The sequence below is a fragment of the Neopsephotus bourkii genome, unplaced genomic scaffold, assembly GCF_033783945.1.
Source record: "Neopsephotus bourkii isolate Nb327-2 ecotype Australia unplaced genomic scaffold, CSIRO-AGI_Nbou_v1 NB_549, whole genome shotgun sequence".
Taxonomy (NCBI): Eukaryota; Metazoa; Chordata; class Aves; order Psittaciformes; family Psittacidae; genus Neopsephotus; species Neopsephotus bourkii.
This window is the reverse complement of record NW_026901050.1, coordinates 1006130-1022217: the sequence shown is the minus strand read 5'-3', so window position 1 is coordinate 1022217 and position 16088 is coordinate 1006130. Positions and strand designations below refer to the sequence as shown.

General features: G+C 39.2%; 1 protein-coding gene across 1 annotated transcript in view; it reads left to right on the top strand.

The window, feature by feature from the left end:
• The window catches only part of SCRN1 (secernin 1), a 37704-nt gene extending 22138 nt beyond the window's left edge, over positions 1 to 15566 (top strand). Inside the window, exons 4-9 of the mRNA XM_061351022.1 lie at positions 5831 to 6033; positions 8924 to 9118; positions 9532 to 9697; positions 11210 to 11390; positions 13001 to 13160; positions 13440 to 15566. Of these exons, the coding sequence (XP_061207006.1) occupies positions 5831 to 6033; positions 8924 to 9118; positions 9532 to 9697; positions 11210 to 11390; positions 13001 to 13159 (904 nt within the window). The 3' untranslated portion in view covers position 13160; positions 13440 to 15566. The remainder of the gene's footprint in view (positions 1 to 5830; positions 6034 to 8923; positions 9119 to 9531; positions 9698 to 11209; positions 11391 to 13000; positions 13161 to 13439) is intronic.
• Positions 15567 to 16088: the final 522 nt, after the last annotated feature.

Below are 16088 nucleotides of genomic sequence, written 5' to 3'. Positions count from 1 at the left end.
TGTCTATGTACCTTATAGTCTAGAAGTGGCTGTTCTGACAAGATAAGAGATACGATTCCATTGTTAGCAAAGAACTGCTAACTGATTTGTGAAATCGGATTGCTGGTGTGTCCTTCATTCTCCCCCACGTTACAACAGCCTACTCTGACCTGAAAAGCTTATCCTGGGCTTATAGCTAACTGTAGGCATAAACAGGCGACTATGTCTCACTTCAGCCCATGCATTCCAATGTAAACCATTGCCCTTTTTTAAATGCTGGCAAACTCCTGTAAGTCTCTTCATTGAAGGCTGGCTGCCTAAAAGGCTTGTGCTGCACTGTAAGCCTCAACCTGCATGCTGATCTTGTAGTGAGAGAATTTCTTGTAGGAGAGTTGGGTGGGAGAAGAAAGCTGAAAATGAAAGAACAAGAGAAAATGGGGCAGACAGTACAAAGAGAAAGGGAGCAAACAGACTCAGTTAAAGATAGGACAGTGAAGCATGAAATCAGATTCTACAACTCAGACTTATAAGGCAGGTATGTTTATTATGGCGCCGGGTGCAAGGGGGATCGCTCCTCCTAACTTGCACACCGAGGGGTTAAGCAAGCAGATATTTATTACACACAAACATGCATGTTCATTAGGTTCCCCAGAGTTCGGTGGGGATATTACAATTAGTTTAGGTACTCATTATCATAAGTCTCCCCCCCTTTTGGCGCTTGTGTACTGCCCCCCAATGGTCGAAGGTCATGGGCAGGGGTCTTCAAGATGAAGTAAGTAGTCTTCCTCATGTGGGCAGGGGTCTTCAAGATGAAGTAAGTAGTCTTCCTCATGTGGGCAGGGGTCTTCAAGATGAAGTAAGCAGTCTTCCTCAGAGTGCACTTTTCACCTTTGGCACAGTTGGATGCCCCAGTAATCACCAGTTAGCTGACACCAACTGTATCTGCAAGTTTCTGATAGCTGGCAAAGATTTAAAACAGTGCAACCTTCGTCTACAGAATTTACTGCCTCCCAAGTTAGCAGATGTTTGGGAGTCACTGTCTCCAAACTAACTGATAATTAGAAGGATGGTAAGAAGTACTTCACTTACTAGAAGGATGAAAGGAAACAGTTCACTCTTGTTAGTAAGACTACTAAGTTCTGTTATCACACCACAGACTTGCAACACAAACATTGTTCTCTATCTTAGATATAAGTTAAAAGTATCTTAACCCTATGTTTTCCAGGCACTTGCTTTCCCTATATCAACAGGACAACTGCTTGTTTAAACGAATCAGTGTTAGACCCAGTGGTCCTGCTGACATTTGCCTTAGGGTATTTGATGAGTGGGCTGAACCAATTTCAGGTGAATGCACATTTTTCTTGAAACTAGTGAAAGATGAAGGACGCTCTGGATGACTGGAAAAGGTTAAATGTTGTGGATATGCTTAATAGGGTTAAAAAGAGTTGTGGTTATAGACAGGTTATAAACCAGTGGTTATTAACCACTGTTCCTGAAGGGGAGAAAAACCACTTAAATATCAATGAGTTGATAAATATGCTATAATAATTGTTAGTAAAGAAAAATCCTGTTGGACCATTCTGATTTATTCCTGCTATAGGTTAACAAATTTTATGAGTAGAGGATAGGAAATAGATACCTGACTTTTAAGAGGGCATTAAAACCTTAGAAGGTATTCTCATAAGCAAGCTGGGATGCATGAGTTACAAGAAATTATCGTTAGGTATATAGGTGCCTGAAACGGTAATTGTAGATGTTCTTTAATGGTGTCTCTGCAGAAATACAGTATCTGGTTCCAGCTACCATTAAGCAAGATGACCATGAGCCAGTTGGAGAGAATGCAGTGGAAATGGGAAATATGATCTAAGATCTATAGGATCTGGCCAGTGTGAAAGTCATGAGGAAATTTGGGTTATGCTTCTCTTTGGTGTTTTCTCTAAACTCTGTATTATAGAAGGAATCTTTATTTTCTCCCTCCTACTACCATTCTTCTAAAACTTTAACAAAGCATTACTTCAGATGCAGAGTTCTGCTTATTTTTGTCATAGTTATTGCAGTCTCGAAATACTTTTTAACATTCAAATATATAGGTTGTCCAGCGTCTCTAGGTTTACCCACCTAGCAAATCAGGAGATCTCAAAATAAGGAGAAACTGGTAATAAACTGTGAGTGAACATCATGTGTTGATATTACATTCTCTCTATTCCTTTTTATCTGCAGATGAAATGGTCTGTAGCTCAAATGCAGGGTGTGCTTCAGGCAAGGAGAACTAGAGATATGTTGCAGACTACCATCTGCTGCTTGTTCCAGCCAAAGTGATTCTTTTTCTTACTGTGAAGACTTGGCCAGTTGCATTAAGCTTATCTGTTTTGGATCACCTCATAGAATAGAGAGCCATCAAGTACAAAATCAGTCATATTGCCTGCAATGAAGCAGCTGGCATCAGCTCTGCCTCTTTTTACCTATCTGAGAACAGGCTAATTCTGTCACTCAGGATTTACTGGAATAAAAATAAAGCCTAATTAAGAAATGCACATCTCTGCTGGCCAAATTTTTCTCACACCTATGTATGTGTTTGACTTCTGTATCTGTGTCAGACCTTAGTGAAGGATGAAGATTGATATTCTGTGTGTGCATGTATGACTAGCTGTTAGCTAAAGAAACATAAAGATTTATACTCTGAAACATGTTCTTCAGAGTTGTCAACCCAGGAATGTCATCCAGGTAATAGAATGAAATTTTACTTGACTGCTCAGGCTCCCCTAAGAGTTTGTTTCTGTGTTTTCTTAACCTGATTATTCTTTTTCTCTAGGGGAGTCTTCCTCTCTCTTGAACTGATTTGGAATTGTCACTTTTCAGTTAGGATTTAAAACCCAGCCAATATGGGCAAAGGCTGTAGGTGGGTGTTGGGAGAGCACATGGCATTGAACAGATCAGAGGCATCTTTCAGCAGGGTAGTATAGTTCTGAAGTCAGCTTGTGTTGTTGAAATAGGAAATTGAAAATTCATCTTGCAAGTTCATAGGCAAAGGATTTTTTTCAGTAAAGGTCACAATGCACATCAGTAAAGATGTATTTCACAAAGTTTTTAGCTTGTTTAGCAACTGAACTCCTGGCTTAATAACTGAAAAGTGTGTTACCCTGAACACTGATGTATCTGAGGATTTACAGTTTTGCTTATGCCGGTACAGTTAGAACAGGACAACATTATCATACAAAAAGCATATATGAAGAAAGCTGTAAATTACACCCTTATTTTTGTATTGTTGACTTACTTTTTAATCCCTGTGTGTTTGTATTATTTCTTAGTTCCTCTCATTGCTGGTGCAGCCACTTTTTCAGAGCCGCAGAGACTCTCTTGGCAAGGAGTCAAGAATGCTCTTTAAAATTGTATTAATTTGTTTACCAATTTCGTTCCTTAGAGACATCAGAACTGAATAAAATAGAATGTCATCATGTATGTTACTGCATTGGGAAAGTTGGCATCTCTAACTGAGAAATTAAAAAGCTTAAGATAATGTTTTGACAGTGTGATAGCATATTGGAGGTACTGAGGCAATGGATTGCACGAAGTCACTGAAATTTTCTTAATGAATAATTCAAGCTCTCATCTGGGGGTAAAATTACTTAAATTTTTTTCCAGCTCACCTTGAAGGGTACTTTGAAATGTGGTAGTGGGAGGGCTATGCTGCAGTTACCCAGGACACCAATGCAGAGATAAGTGGCAAGACCTATGCTTTTGTGGAGATGAGCTGTGTGGTTGTGTAGGATGGGTTTTTGCTGTCCTTTGTGACTAACAGATAGGAGCACCCAAACAAAAGCGGAGTCTAGGCCTTTGTTAAATGGAAGTAAATGTAACATTGGAGCCATTTGCAAAAAAAAAAAAAAACCTGAAAGATTTCTTCAGCCTGAATACCTGCTGTAGTTTTGACAGAGAAAGGTAGACCATAGCCGTCTCAGAGGGATAATGTCAGGGAGACGTTATTAAAAGTTATGACATTATGCCTCTTGTCAGGTTTGGATCTAATTATAACCTGATGCTTTTGGTCATTAACTGGGGAGAAGGGAGCAGATTATCAATGAACCTAGTGACTATATGGTCACTAAGGTAGTTGTCAGCCCATTCGTTGACCTGTGGCAGTGACAGCTGTTTGAATTGCTCTTGGGGAATAAATCACACATGCTTTTGGATAGGCTTTTAAATGATTTCTGTGTTACATGCTAGGACTGGCAACTCTGTATTGCTCTTAAAAAAGTGACTGCACCAGTGATGGAAAGAATGGAGGAATAACAAGAATGTATAGGAACTAAAAATCGAGACAACAATACAGAACAAGTTTTAGCTAATACAAGAAACAAGAGGGAACAACTATAAATGCAAAGTAAGATGATGATGGGGGAGAAACTGTCACTGTAAGTTAGGACCTAAAATTCTAGTTGGTTCTCCTTTGTTATGAAGTGATAAACAGATGCTGCTGAGAGAGATGAAAACACTGCTTTCAATCATTTAACCTAAACGAAGGTTAATGGTGGCCAGCTATTTAACAAAGCAGGCCCAGTGCAGAGATCAGATAGAAAAGTACTTAGATCAGCAAATTTTATCCAAGTTATCAGGAGCTGATTTGTGTACTGTAGTTTTTAGGAAAGAAACAGTAGTGTCTTCTTGTCATGTGATTTCCAGGGAAATCATAGAATGGTTTGCGTTGGAAAGGACCTTAAAGGGCTAGCATAGCACTTACATTTAAAAAGGTGAATTTCTTGGAGCTATCCATCAGTCAAAATGACTTTGTCCATAGAGCTATCAGATAAACAAAGCAGAAAATATTAAGGTGACATAACCAACAGGGAGCAATGTTGGACTGATCCAGGTAATTGTCCTAAAGGACAGAGGCATGGATATTCTGTTGCTTGAAATAACGCATTTCCTCATTAGCAGTAATTACATTTTGGTGTGGAATTGTTTAAAGGTCTGATTTAGACTTTTCTAGTTACTGCTTTCATTGATTGACTTGGTTAGGGCTGTAAATTATATCTAGGGGTTATTTCATCCAATTTATTCAAGTCAGGGTACAGTAATTCCTTATAGCTTCATAGACCCTATTGTTCTTCAGCTTTCTTTTCCCTAAAATACCCTTGATTTGCTCAAACTTCCTTTTAAAATTGTGTTCTTTTAGACATATGGTTAATTTTAGTTCAGATGAAAGCCGTACCTGGTGTTAAGAGGCTTGTTTTTTTTGGGGAAGCCTCTGCAGGAACACTGAGCATGACTGTGCAAAAATGCTTCTGACTACAGTGTGCGTTATGCATGCAAGGATAACATACATCTAGCTTTGATGGCCAAATGAATATTGGAGCATTGGGAAAGAGAAGTTGTACAGAGATTTTAATACTGCATACCTCTTCCATTTTTTGTTCTCTGGTAATATTGATTTGCAGTTCCCCACTCTCTGTACAGCTAAGTAAGCTTGCATACAGCTGTTACTTTAAAAAGACCTTTGCAAATTATCCTTTAAATTTATTCTGCCTGGGGCAGGGATAAATAGAGCATTGTGTGTCTACAGCATGGTTGAGGTCATTGGTTGGTAGTTGACTTCTTTAAAAACTAAAAACCAGCTACGGCAGGCATCAGAATGAAAAAGCAGTGTAGAAAATAAAGGCTTGAAATAAATTATATCCTCTAATATGTCATCCTGTAATTCCAGTAACTCATTAAAGCAGGAATTCTTACACTAGGCATACCTGACACTTCATTATTTTTAAACCAGATCAATGCTGATGTTTAAAATCAATAATTTATGGAGACCTCACTGCTATATTTCTGTCCGAATCTCAGTTTTTCCCTTTTCTTACAGACTTGGTCTAGAAAGAGGAGCAACAGCTAAAGAAGCATTAGATGTAATAGTTGCTCTGTTGGAAGAGCATGGACAAGGTGGAAATTATTATGAAGATGGGAGCTCATGTCATACTTTCCAAAGTGCATTTTTGATCGTAGACAGAAATGAAGCCTGGGTACTGGAGACTTCTGGAAAATACTGGGCAGCAGAAAAAATCACAGGTCAGTATCACTCACAGCAAACCTTCCCTATTATAAAGAGCTGTGAGAATTGTTTTTGATGAATTGGTCCTATAAAGTCAGAGTTTAAGTAAGTGACCGGTTTATGCAAGTGTTTGATTAAATAATTGATTTTAACCTCCTGTATTTGTACTATTCTTTTTTTTTTCTTTTTTTTTAAATGGTGATTCGTATTAGCTGATGTAACAGCATTTTCTGTGAACCTGGGGATTGTTACCTGTATACCTCAGCTATGTAATAATCATGCTTAGATTTTTGCCTTTGGTAAGTGTTGTATTTTCCTAGATTTATTTACTGTTTGGAATGTGTCACATGTCTTTCTGATGCAGTTAATGCCCAAATTGGTACTTAAAAATCGAAAATATTAAGGAAGGATAAGCATTGATAGCTTTGAGAAAAGGGCTTGTGTTAGGAGGTACATGGAACGGGCTGCTGCTGGTTGCTTTAATGCAATAGATAGAGTCCCCTTATATCACCACTTATTCTTTGATACTGCAGAACAATGCTTTTCTGCTCTTTAAACTTGTAGGTGGTTTCTTCTTCTGTAGGTGTGAAGCCAGAGCTGCCAAACTATCTTCTAGATTTCACTGGCTTGGTGGATGAACTTAATTAAAACTTAGCTGGCAAATATTTGCTGTCTTAATATAAACAAGTTCTCGGGTTTTATATTTAATTTATTATCAGTTGTTGGTTTTGGTTTTGAAGGAATTTTTATTTTCATAAGAGTAGAGCTTTTTAAAATTTATTCATGTTAGAACAAACTAAAAATTCAGGTAACTTGAAAGGATTTTTATCATCCATGCTTTGAGCTGTGGCAGGTACATTGAATTCGGTTTTCATTTCCCCTTCAATGAAAGGTAGGACATAGCAGATATGGGGAGGTGGGAGGTTTAACTTCGGAAACCCCAAAGCAAAGAAATAGCACCAGGCTGTGTAAAGTTGTGTGATGGCCTATTGTCAGTTCATGCCATCAAAAGCGAATCAACTTACCTTAATGGGGATGGTGTTTTCCCAAGCAAAGCTTGCATTTTAAGGAAACCTACAGGACAGAAGTCCTCCAGCACAAACAGATACAAGACATAGGGGAGGGAAGAATGATAATGCTGTCCTCAAAGTCCAAATTCTGCAGAGCAGTTGGCTCCTGAAGTTCCTGGGGTCATGCAGTGACATCCTGCTGCCTCCTGTTGACATACCTGGCTGATACTTGAAGAATAGTGGTTTTTACTAGCCTTTTTAGCTGCATCCAGCAATACGTAACCTTCACATCGTTCTTCCCAGCAAATATACTGCTGCTTGCAGCTTTTTGAAATGACACTGTAGCTCTGTTCTGATTTTACCAGTGCATTTCTCTTCAGGAGGTCCTTTTAAGCTGCAGATAAGTAGTTTCTATCCCCTGCAGTCTGCTGAGCCTGCCAGGCTACTGGCTATGCAAGAACTCTGTATTTCATAGTTTGTTCAGGGGGTTCTTTGCAACCATAAGTGTATCTCTTAGGCTTTCAAATGACTGCACAAATGCTGCTAAAACAGGGAAAATGTGTCATTCCCCAGTGTGAAGGCGTTTGTTGGGTTTTTTTTCTGATTCTGTCATCATTGCTGAAGTTCTGTAAAGCTTATAGTGAATATTTTTCAAGCAACTCTCTTACAGTAATTTAAGGATAAACACTTTTACAATCCTTCCTATTACTGCTCTTCAGTCAGAGTGGAAATATTTATTTGCTTGATAAATTTTCATTTCTTGAAGGTGATAAAACCCATGAAATATTATTTTACAGATGTTACTAAATGTAATATTTAAAGAGCTCTTAAGGAATGGCTTGCCTAGCTTGATACGAACACAAATATTCCTATCACTCAAGTCAAGAAATTCAAGGAAGAAAGGTTTCCTGTTTGGGAGTGTAAATCAGAACGATCTCTCAGTGACCCTGGTAAAAGCTGGAACTGAATGACAGTGACTTTTTGCAGGCCGATGCAGAGAACTTCCTACTCTAAATTATTAGTCATTATTTAAATTGCATGCACAAGGCATTACAAAAGCAAGCTTACTTTTGTAGAAGGCAGTGTAATAGCTGTCACAAATACTACTTTGGTTTCTGTTTAAGAAAAAGTTTGTGCTGAATTCCAGAATCTGGTTTTGTTTTAGTTTAGAGATTTACTTTATCAGGTCTTTCTCTGGCTTCCAATGCATTTGCTTTATGCTCTCTGAGGAGTATCTGCAGCAGCCACCATTAGTCATGCTGTAGGTATATGGATATAAGCACTGCAGTGTTTTTGAGCAAAGCAAATTAAAAGACCCTTTAATATTCTTTGAAGGCTACTTACACTTTCTTTTTAATTCATGCCATTTTAAAATTTAAGATTTAAAATTAAGTTCAATTTAAGCCCATCTTGCAACTAAGAGTAAATTTTTTTTTAAACTGGGAAGCTTAAAGCAATTGGTAAGCTTTTAAAACCATCTTCCAAATCAAATTTTCAGTTTAGGAGGGCAAGGAATTTTTGTGAAACTAAATGCAGTCAGATCTCGAGCCTTGTTGTGGCAATGGAATACACCATTGGAGACAAGAGTAGGTATATTTGGAAACCACTGTAATTTCGTGGTCAGAATGTGAGAGGTCCAGATTGTGAAACTGGTATTCTGACTAAATACCACTACTAATCAGAAGTCAGTGTAAATATCTAAGTAGGGCACATATAATTGAGCTCTGCAACCTGCAGTGATTGGTAATTCTGTGTGTGTGTAGCTGTGTAGTTATGCAGCCATGGCAATGTACATCCTAACCAATGGTTTATTTTGTTTCCTAATTGAAATTAAATTGTCCTTCCAGCTTCTCCCAGAAAACTGTATTAATGCTTTAATACGTGACTCTTTCTACAGAGGGGGTAAAATGCATTTGCAATCAGCTTTCATTAACTACAAAAATTGATGCTGAGCATCCTGAACTAAGGGATTACGTGAGAAGTCAAGGCTGGTGGAATGGAGACTCCGACTTCAATTTTTCTGAAGTGTTCTCTCTCAGTGATGACCATTTAGCCTGCTCTTCTGGCAGGGAGAGCCTAGAAAAGCAAAGTGGTAAGTGTTGAATCATTCTCCTGTATATGCGGTGGGAGTTTTAGTCACTGCTGTCCCTTTTCACTGCTGTCCCTTTTCAGGCATTCTGTCCAGAACATGTAACTGGGAGTGCCTCTACGTGTGAACGATGTGGAGAGAAAAACCAGAGCTGAAGACTGTCCCTAAACTTGCCACAGTTTAGGATGAAGCACTAATGTCCCCCTCAAGTTTAATGCTTTAACCCAGGGTTGAAATTATAAAATAAGTTTCTTCCCAGTTGTTCTGATGTGCGTGGTGTGCCACTGCGTTTGTGCTTTGGTGTAATTATAGTGACCCTACCTGCTGTAACACCCTGTGAATATACTCAGCCTAAAATCCTTACCTGGAGTCCAAGCCATTGAACACTCAGGAATTCTTTCCCCCCCTCCATATAGGTGACGTTTCTGCACAAGCCATGATTGATGTCCTGCGTGACAAGGACAGCGGTGTCTGTGTGGACTCTGAATCTTTCCTTACTACAGCTAGCATAGTGTCTGTTCTGCCTCAGGACCCTAGTTTTCCCTGTATTCACTACTTCACTGGCACGCCAGACCCTTCAAGGTAAGCCACAATTATGGGGTTCCTTGAGGGCAGAGCAGGTAGTGGGTTGAAAGATATTAAACCCTGCTACCCAAATTGGAGCATGCTTCGAGAGCGTGTTCTAATCAGAAATGCAATCAGTAGTTGGTGGTGTGTAATCTGACAGTCCTGTGTTATTGAGCTGCATCTTGCTGCAATTCTAAATGAGCGCCACTGGGCTGAAAGGCCATAGCTGGAACTTTGCCTTAATTCAGAGCTTCTAGAGTAAATACAGCTCAGAGAGGTCCCAGGAACTACTACTCCAGCCTAGTTGCTTTCCAGTGGGTTCTTGTTGAGATGATGAGGTTGTAGATGATTTTAGTCACCTCTCTTGAACAAGTGGGTGCAAAGCTGAAATAAATAAAGTGTCTAACTAGCGAAGAGGGGATGTGTATTCTAGGTAGCCTTGCATGGCATCTAAACGTTACCTGGGACTTGCAGATGTTTCTCTGTTATCCCAATTATGTTTTTTATTGGAGGGACAATTTCCAGTTGGTTTAAATGATGTTATTCAGGAGATCTGCAACTTGCATTCAGTTAAAGAGGTTATGGAGAGAAGAAAATGGCACCCTTGAACAGCTGACAGTCATTCCTGTAAGAAGTGGTAGTAAGCACTAGGTTCTGTTGAGGGCTACAGAAGTCATCCATGCCAAAGGGACTTTTCACCCACTTGCATTATGCAACTCAGACTTTCAGGGTTAAGTATGAAGTTTGAGCTTGCTTATTAAAGCTTTCACTTGGTGCAAATCCTTTGAGATAAATAGGAGCAAAGCTTCAAATTGTTTTAGTGGGATTTATGTCCTTTTAAAAGGTGGAGAACCTAGCTGTGAAAAAAAACCCTTGTTCAGAGGCCCTTATCTTAACACTCTAATGCAGTAAAAAACACATTATTTTAAGTGTGCAGCTAGTGAGTCACATAAACTCTTAGTCAGCAAGGCTTCATGACAGTGATGGAAAGAGTAGCAGCAATGAACCTGCTGACTGTGTGCAGTCAGTGGTTATTAATCGTGTTTTGCAGAAGTCTTGCATTTCTGGCAGCTTCTTTACTGCAGAATGCAGGGTGCAGTTTCTCCATGCACTTGCCAATACCTACTCTCAGATTCTGTCAGTGGTTTTGATTTTAATGACAGCTAAATCTGGGAGGAGAAGGAGACATGGCTGTATGAACAGAGGAGAAAAAGTGGTGCAAGGCTGAATGCTGAGATTTCTGTAAAACAAACTTGGAGAGGAAATACAGTCCTAATTTTCTAAAGAAGTGACAAAGCTGACATGAAAGAGACCAAACATGATTATAGGTAAAAGGTCTAATAAAGTTTTACTGAAGGACATGTTTATTTTGCCTGTGACCAGTGCCAACTCTCTAGCCTAGCCCATGCCTAGCACAGATGAATTACTTTTGCTGTTCTGTATCTGTTTTATTATAGCCTGGTGAATATTTCAATTACACATAAAATCTCTCCTATTACTGCAAGCAGTAATTCTCATTTATTTCAGGTCCATATTTAAACCCTTTATTTTTGTTGATGATGTAAAATTAGTACCAAAGGTACAGTCACCTTCTTTCGGCAATGATGATCCTGCTAAAAAGATACCTCGATTCCAAGAGAAACCTGATCGCAGGCATGAATTGTACAAGGCACATGAGTGGGCTCGATCTCTCCTTGAGAATGATCAGGTAAGAACTGTGGGACCTGGAATTAAAGTAAATGTACATTCCTAACTCCATAATTTACTTCAGAATCATTCACTGAAACGCATTCTCAGAATCCTTGCATGTTTAGCTTGAATAGTGATGCTCTCTGAAGGACAAACTATTCTGCATGGTGGGTTTTCTGGTCATCCAGAAAGTGTTGTTCTGCTCCATTACTTTTACAAAGTGAAAAGTCAAACTGAGAAGCTGATGAGTTTGTTCAGCCTCCACTGTGTTTGTAGTCCTTTTTAAGTGATTATTGAACACTGGATGCTAGTGCAACATGGTATCAGCATTACATACTAGGACGATGGCAGGAATGTGATAATTTAAATTACATGGTGGGTTAAGAACTACGTAGTTGGAGGTTTTGGGGCCTTTTAAGAACTAATTTTCATATGACAGTTTTTAAGTCTTGATCTAATGCATTTCTGTTTATTTGTAAGAGCTAATCGAAAAAGCTATGCAAGAAAAAAGGATGCTTTTCGGTGCCATGCAAGAGGTACCTGAGCGCTGAAAACTTTTCAGTGTAGAAATCTGAAGTGTTAAAAATCTCTTATGGGAATAAATAAAGGCAGGAAGGGAATTATTCTGTACAGCTTTTCCAGCTGATTGAGATAACAGGTTTTGCTGTCATGGTGCAAGTAGTTTGATAACTGTTCTTTGACATTTGTAATTACAGCTACAGCAGTAAACTGGGTAACCGGTTATAAAGAAGTTTATCAGAGGGAGAGATCACCAGGGCATGCCACTCACACTTATATTGGTATTTTGGGCAATTTCTGGCAGACCCACATAGTCATGTTGGATTTGATTTTCTGAAGTTTTCATCTGTGTTTGTTTGCGTTAACTCAGAGTCTTGCTAAGATCGTAACAGCATTCGGAGTTGCTCATTAGTGATTAAGGAAACCATGATAATCTTTGCTAGTACAAACTTTATTTAAATGCAGTTTTGGCTAGATGTGGTTTTTAATCCCTCAGAATGGTTTATTTTAAAGCCTCTGGTCTCTGGTAATGTCAACTCTATATGCTGGATAAAACAAAATGACTCTTTAGGAGAGAACTTCTTGCCTAGAAACATGAAGAGCAGTATGCCAGAATGGCACGCAAAGCCTTTCCTGGGACCTGGAGTCTTAATGCTGCTACATTACACATAATTTCAGATTTAATCATCATCTTCCAGGTGATGATCTGAGGAATACGCATATACATACTATGATCTGTACATTCCTACCTCTACTCTTCTGACATAGTTCTGTTTGCAGGTTTACAGGCTTAATAAGTTGCTTTACTTCTTTCTCATGTGTACAAGCATTACAGCATTTTCCTCAGTCCATCTCTCATTCCATCTGCCTTCTCTGCTTTAAACGCAGCAACTCCTTTTTGGTTATTTTTCTTAATGCATAAGGTGTCTAGCACTGTTCCTTTTAGCTTTTAACCATAAAAAAAACAACACCTGTTCACTGGAATAATTTGCACTTAAAAAGATTTTCTCATTTTTAAAAATACTTGAAAAGATCTCCATAATAGAACAGTAAAATGCTTTAATGAGTCTGTTTCCTGGTTAATTAAGTTTGGTTGTTTCATGCCCGTAGGATAAAGGCCAGAAACTGATGAGGATTATGTTAGACCTTGAAAGACAAGGGTTAGAAGCAATGGAAGATATCCTCACCCGTGCAGAGGTTCTGGATCCTGATGAAGTAGTGGATCTTTTCTATGACTGTGTTGACACAGAACTAAAGTTCTTCAAGTAAAGTAAGCAAACACTTCCAATTCTTTAGATACTGAGTTTCTGCTGCCAGGTACCAGTGAATGTGAAATGTTGGATTCGTTTCCTATCCTCCTCCTTCCTTCTCTTTAGCACTAAGCTAAGAGTGTTCAGAATCAGGTCCAAAGCCACCTTTCTACCTCAATGCATCTGCCCACATTGTCTCTGGAGTTCCTTTTCCCTGTGTTGCATTGCAGGCAGTTTTTATTTTTCTCAATTTCACTCTTGCTTGGAATGGATTTTAAATGAATTTTATCTCATTTCAGCTACGGTGGCTATTGCTAGCCTTTTCACTGGAAGACTGCAAAGTTCTTCAGGCCTTGAAAGAAAGTCTTTACACCTGTGAATTTGCAGGAAAACATTTCTAGAGGAAAAAAAATGTTACTTGCTAGCTGTATCCAGTTAACAAATTGCTTTTCTTTGTCCAATCTTGTGCTGTTCCTGTTTGTGTATGTATATAGTGAAAGGAGAAAGTCACTGACTGGTCCAATTACTTTGTGCATGCTGGCTAATTTAGTACAGAATGTTTAAATATGTATGTTGGGCAGCCAATTAAAGCAAAGATTAACTTCATCAGGCTAACTGCCATATTGTCATTGAAAGCAATCTGGTTTGCCTCCGTTGCTCAGGACTAAGCTTGCAGCAAAGCTGACTCGCGTTTTCCTCTTGCTGATTCGTACAGTGAATGGTAGAGTTGAAATCCCAGTTGTGTGGGGGCAGGAAGGTAAGTCCTGGTTTTTGACCTTGCTGTACTGGCCTCAGATGGGTATACCTGGTTACAGTAGCTCTGCTTCTGACACTATGCCTGTACAAATGAGCAGAATTAGGTCCCCTGGGTTAACTTTTGCCTTCACCTCCACCCAACTTAAGGAAGCTTGTGTTTGTAATGCACCTGGCTGCTGCTGTAGTGCTGAGCACTGAAATGCAGAGCCAGCCTGGGTGCTTAAGACGTCTGTATGTAACCTATTGGCTCTTAAGGTGCAATTAATGAGATGTCATATTTATATACAAGCTACAAATTGGGAACTTTTTTAGGGAATAGATGCTGGGCATTGATCAGTAACACTTGACTATTCTCTATCTTTCTGCTTTTATACAGTTCTCATAATCTCTGTGGTGCATATACATGGCTGGTGAATCCAGTGAGTTACTGGTGGTTGTGGCAGTCCAGCTGGTTAGGCTTAGAAATGTCTGTCTTACGCTTCCTTATGATAAGTGTGATTCTGCAGCATGCTTCCCTTCCTTGACAGTCCTGCAGACAGAACTGCTTTTCATGTGTTTCCCTCTTGTAGAAATGAGATAGGGCAAACAGTTTTAAGAATTAAACCAATGACCACTGTTTCCTGTCATGCGAAGATGGATTTTTATTTTTTTTTTAACAGGAGGTTCAGACAAGAATTCCACATCTTTGATAAGTGGAAGTTAGCTTATGGCATTAAAGTCCTTCACTGTTCAGGGAAGGGGATTGTGAAGAACCATGGATTACTCTACTGAGGAAATAAAAGCTCCTTAGGAGGCAGCAACGCCTCAACTTGTTACTGTGAGAGCTGTGCATTCGGGAAACAGTCATTGCCATATTGGCACATTTAGTTCTCAGAAGTTTTTGGAATGAAATTGTTCCGTTCAGACTCATTGCTTTGGTGCTGCCTTACCTGACAACTGGCAATTGGACAAGAAAACATTGAGCCTTCTCACTTAGGAAAAACAAGCAGGAAGATACTTTCTCTTACGGCTTGCCTAATAATCTCCCACTCACAATTCACTCTTCCCACCCTCTCTACTGCAGGAGCAACTCCTGTGTTTTGGGTATTATGAAAATGGAGAAGGAGAAAATAGGCAAGGTAACCCTAAAATTAAGCTTCTATCTGCCTAGCCAGAATAGGGTCTGCAAGGGCCATGCTTCATTTCCGAATGTGTTGTGCTATATGCACACTGCCCACTGAAGTAAATGGATTTCTGATGAAATCCACTTTTGGAATTAAAGGCTGCTTCAAATGAAAATACTCCTAGTCAGAGTACATCTAACACATACCATATTGAACTTAATAGCTGCTTCTTTAAACTGTTGCTTGCTGTGCACTTTACGTCCTGATAGGAGTCGCTAGATGTTTGTGAACAAGGGGAGAACAGGGATAAAATGACTGACCCATCCAGAGGGCTCAGATCAGGATACACCACATCACACAGCTCTTTTGCACAACTTGGATCTGCAACCTTTGGCAGGTGGGAGGGAGGCAAGATGGAAGAATGTGTTCCTGCTAAAACCATAATATATCTTATTTGCTTGTTTCTTAAGAGAGAAGAAACCAACGTTTGCAATTATCTTGTGGGAATTTATGTCCTTATTTGGAACTGCTTATGTCAGAACTAATAAATTGTTTTGAGCACAGTGATGCAGGTGCTAATTTTCTAGTAGTATGTTGCTTTTGCTTCAGCCACCACTGGTTCTACAAGTTTGAGAAACCAGAGCACTCCCATAGCCTTAAAACTACCAGTAGTTTTGAGTGCAGCAGTGGCTTAGTGGAAGGACAGAGTGGGACTACTGGGAGTGACTGTTGCTGTGATTCTCTGTATCTCCAGGTTATAGCAACTTAGAAGCTTTAGTGGATCTTGAACAACAATCTAGTATATAAGGGAATAACATTTCACCAATGCTTCCAAATATGCACAGGCTTTCTGATTTAATCCCTAAAAGATGATGTTTGCATCTAATCGTAATAAAAACAGGAGTAAATTTTTTTTCTCCTTTAGTTTTCTCCTGGCAGGTCATCTAGCATTAAGGAGTTGTAAAATCCTCATGATGGTACTTATTACAGAGCAGTACACAAGTTTCAGAACAAATGAGAACCAACAATAAGTCACCTTTAATAGTACTATAACAAAATATTCATCAAAGCAGTAATAAATGGTTCTGG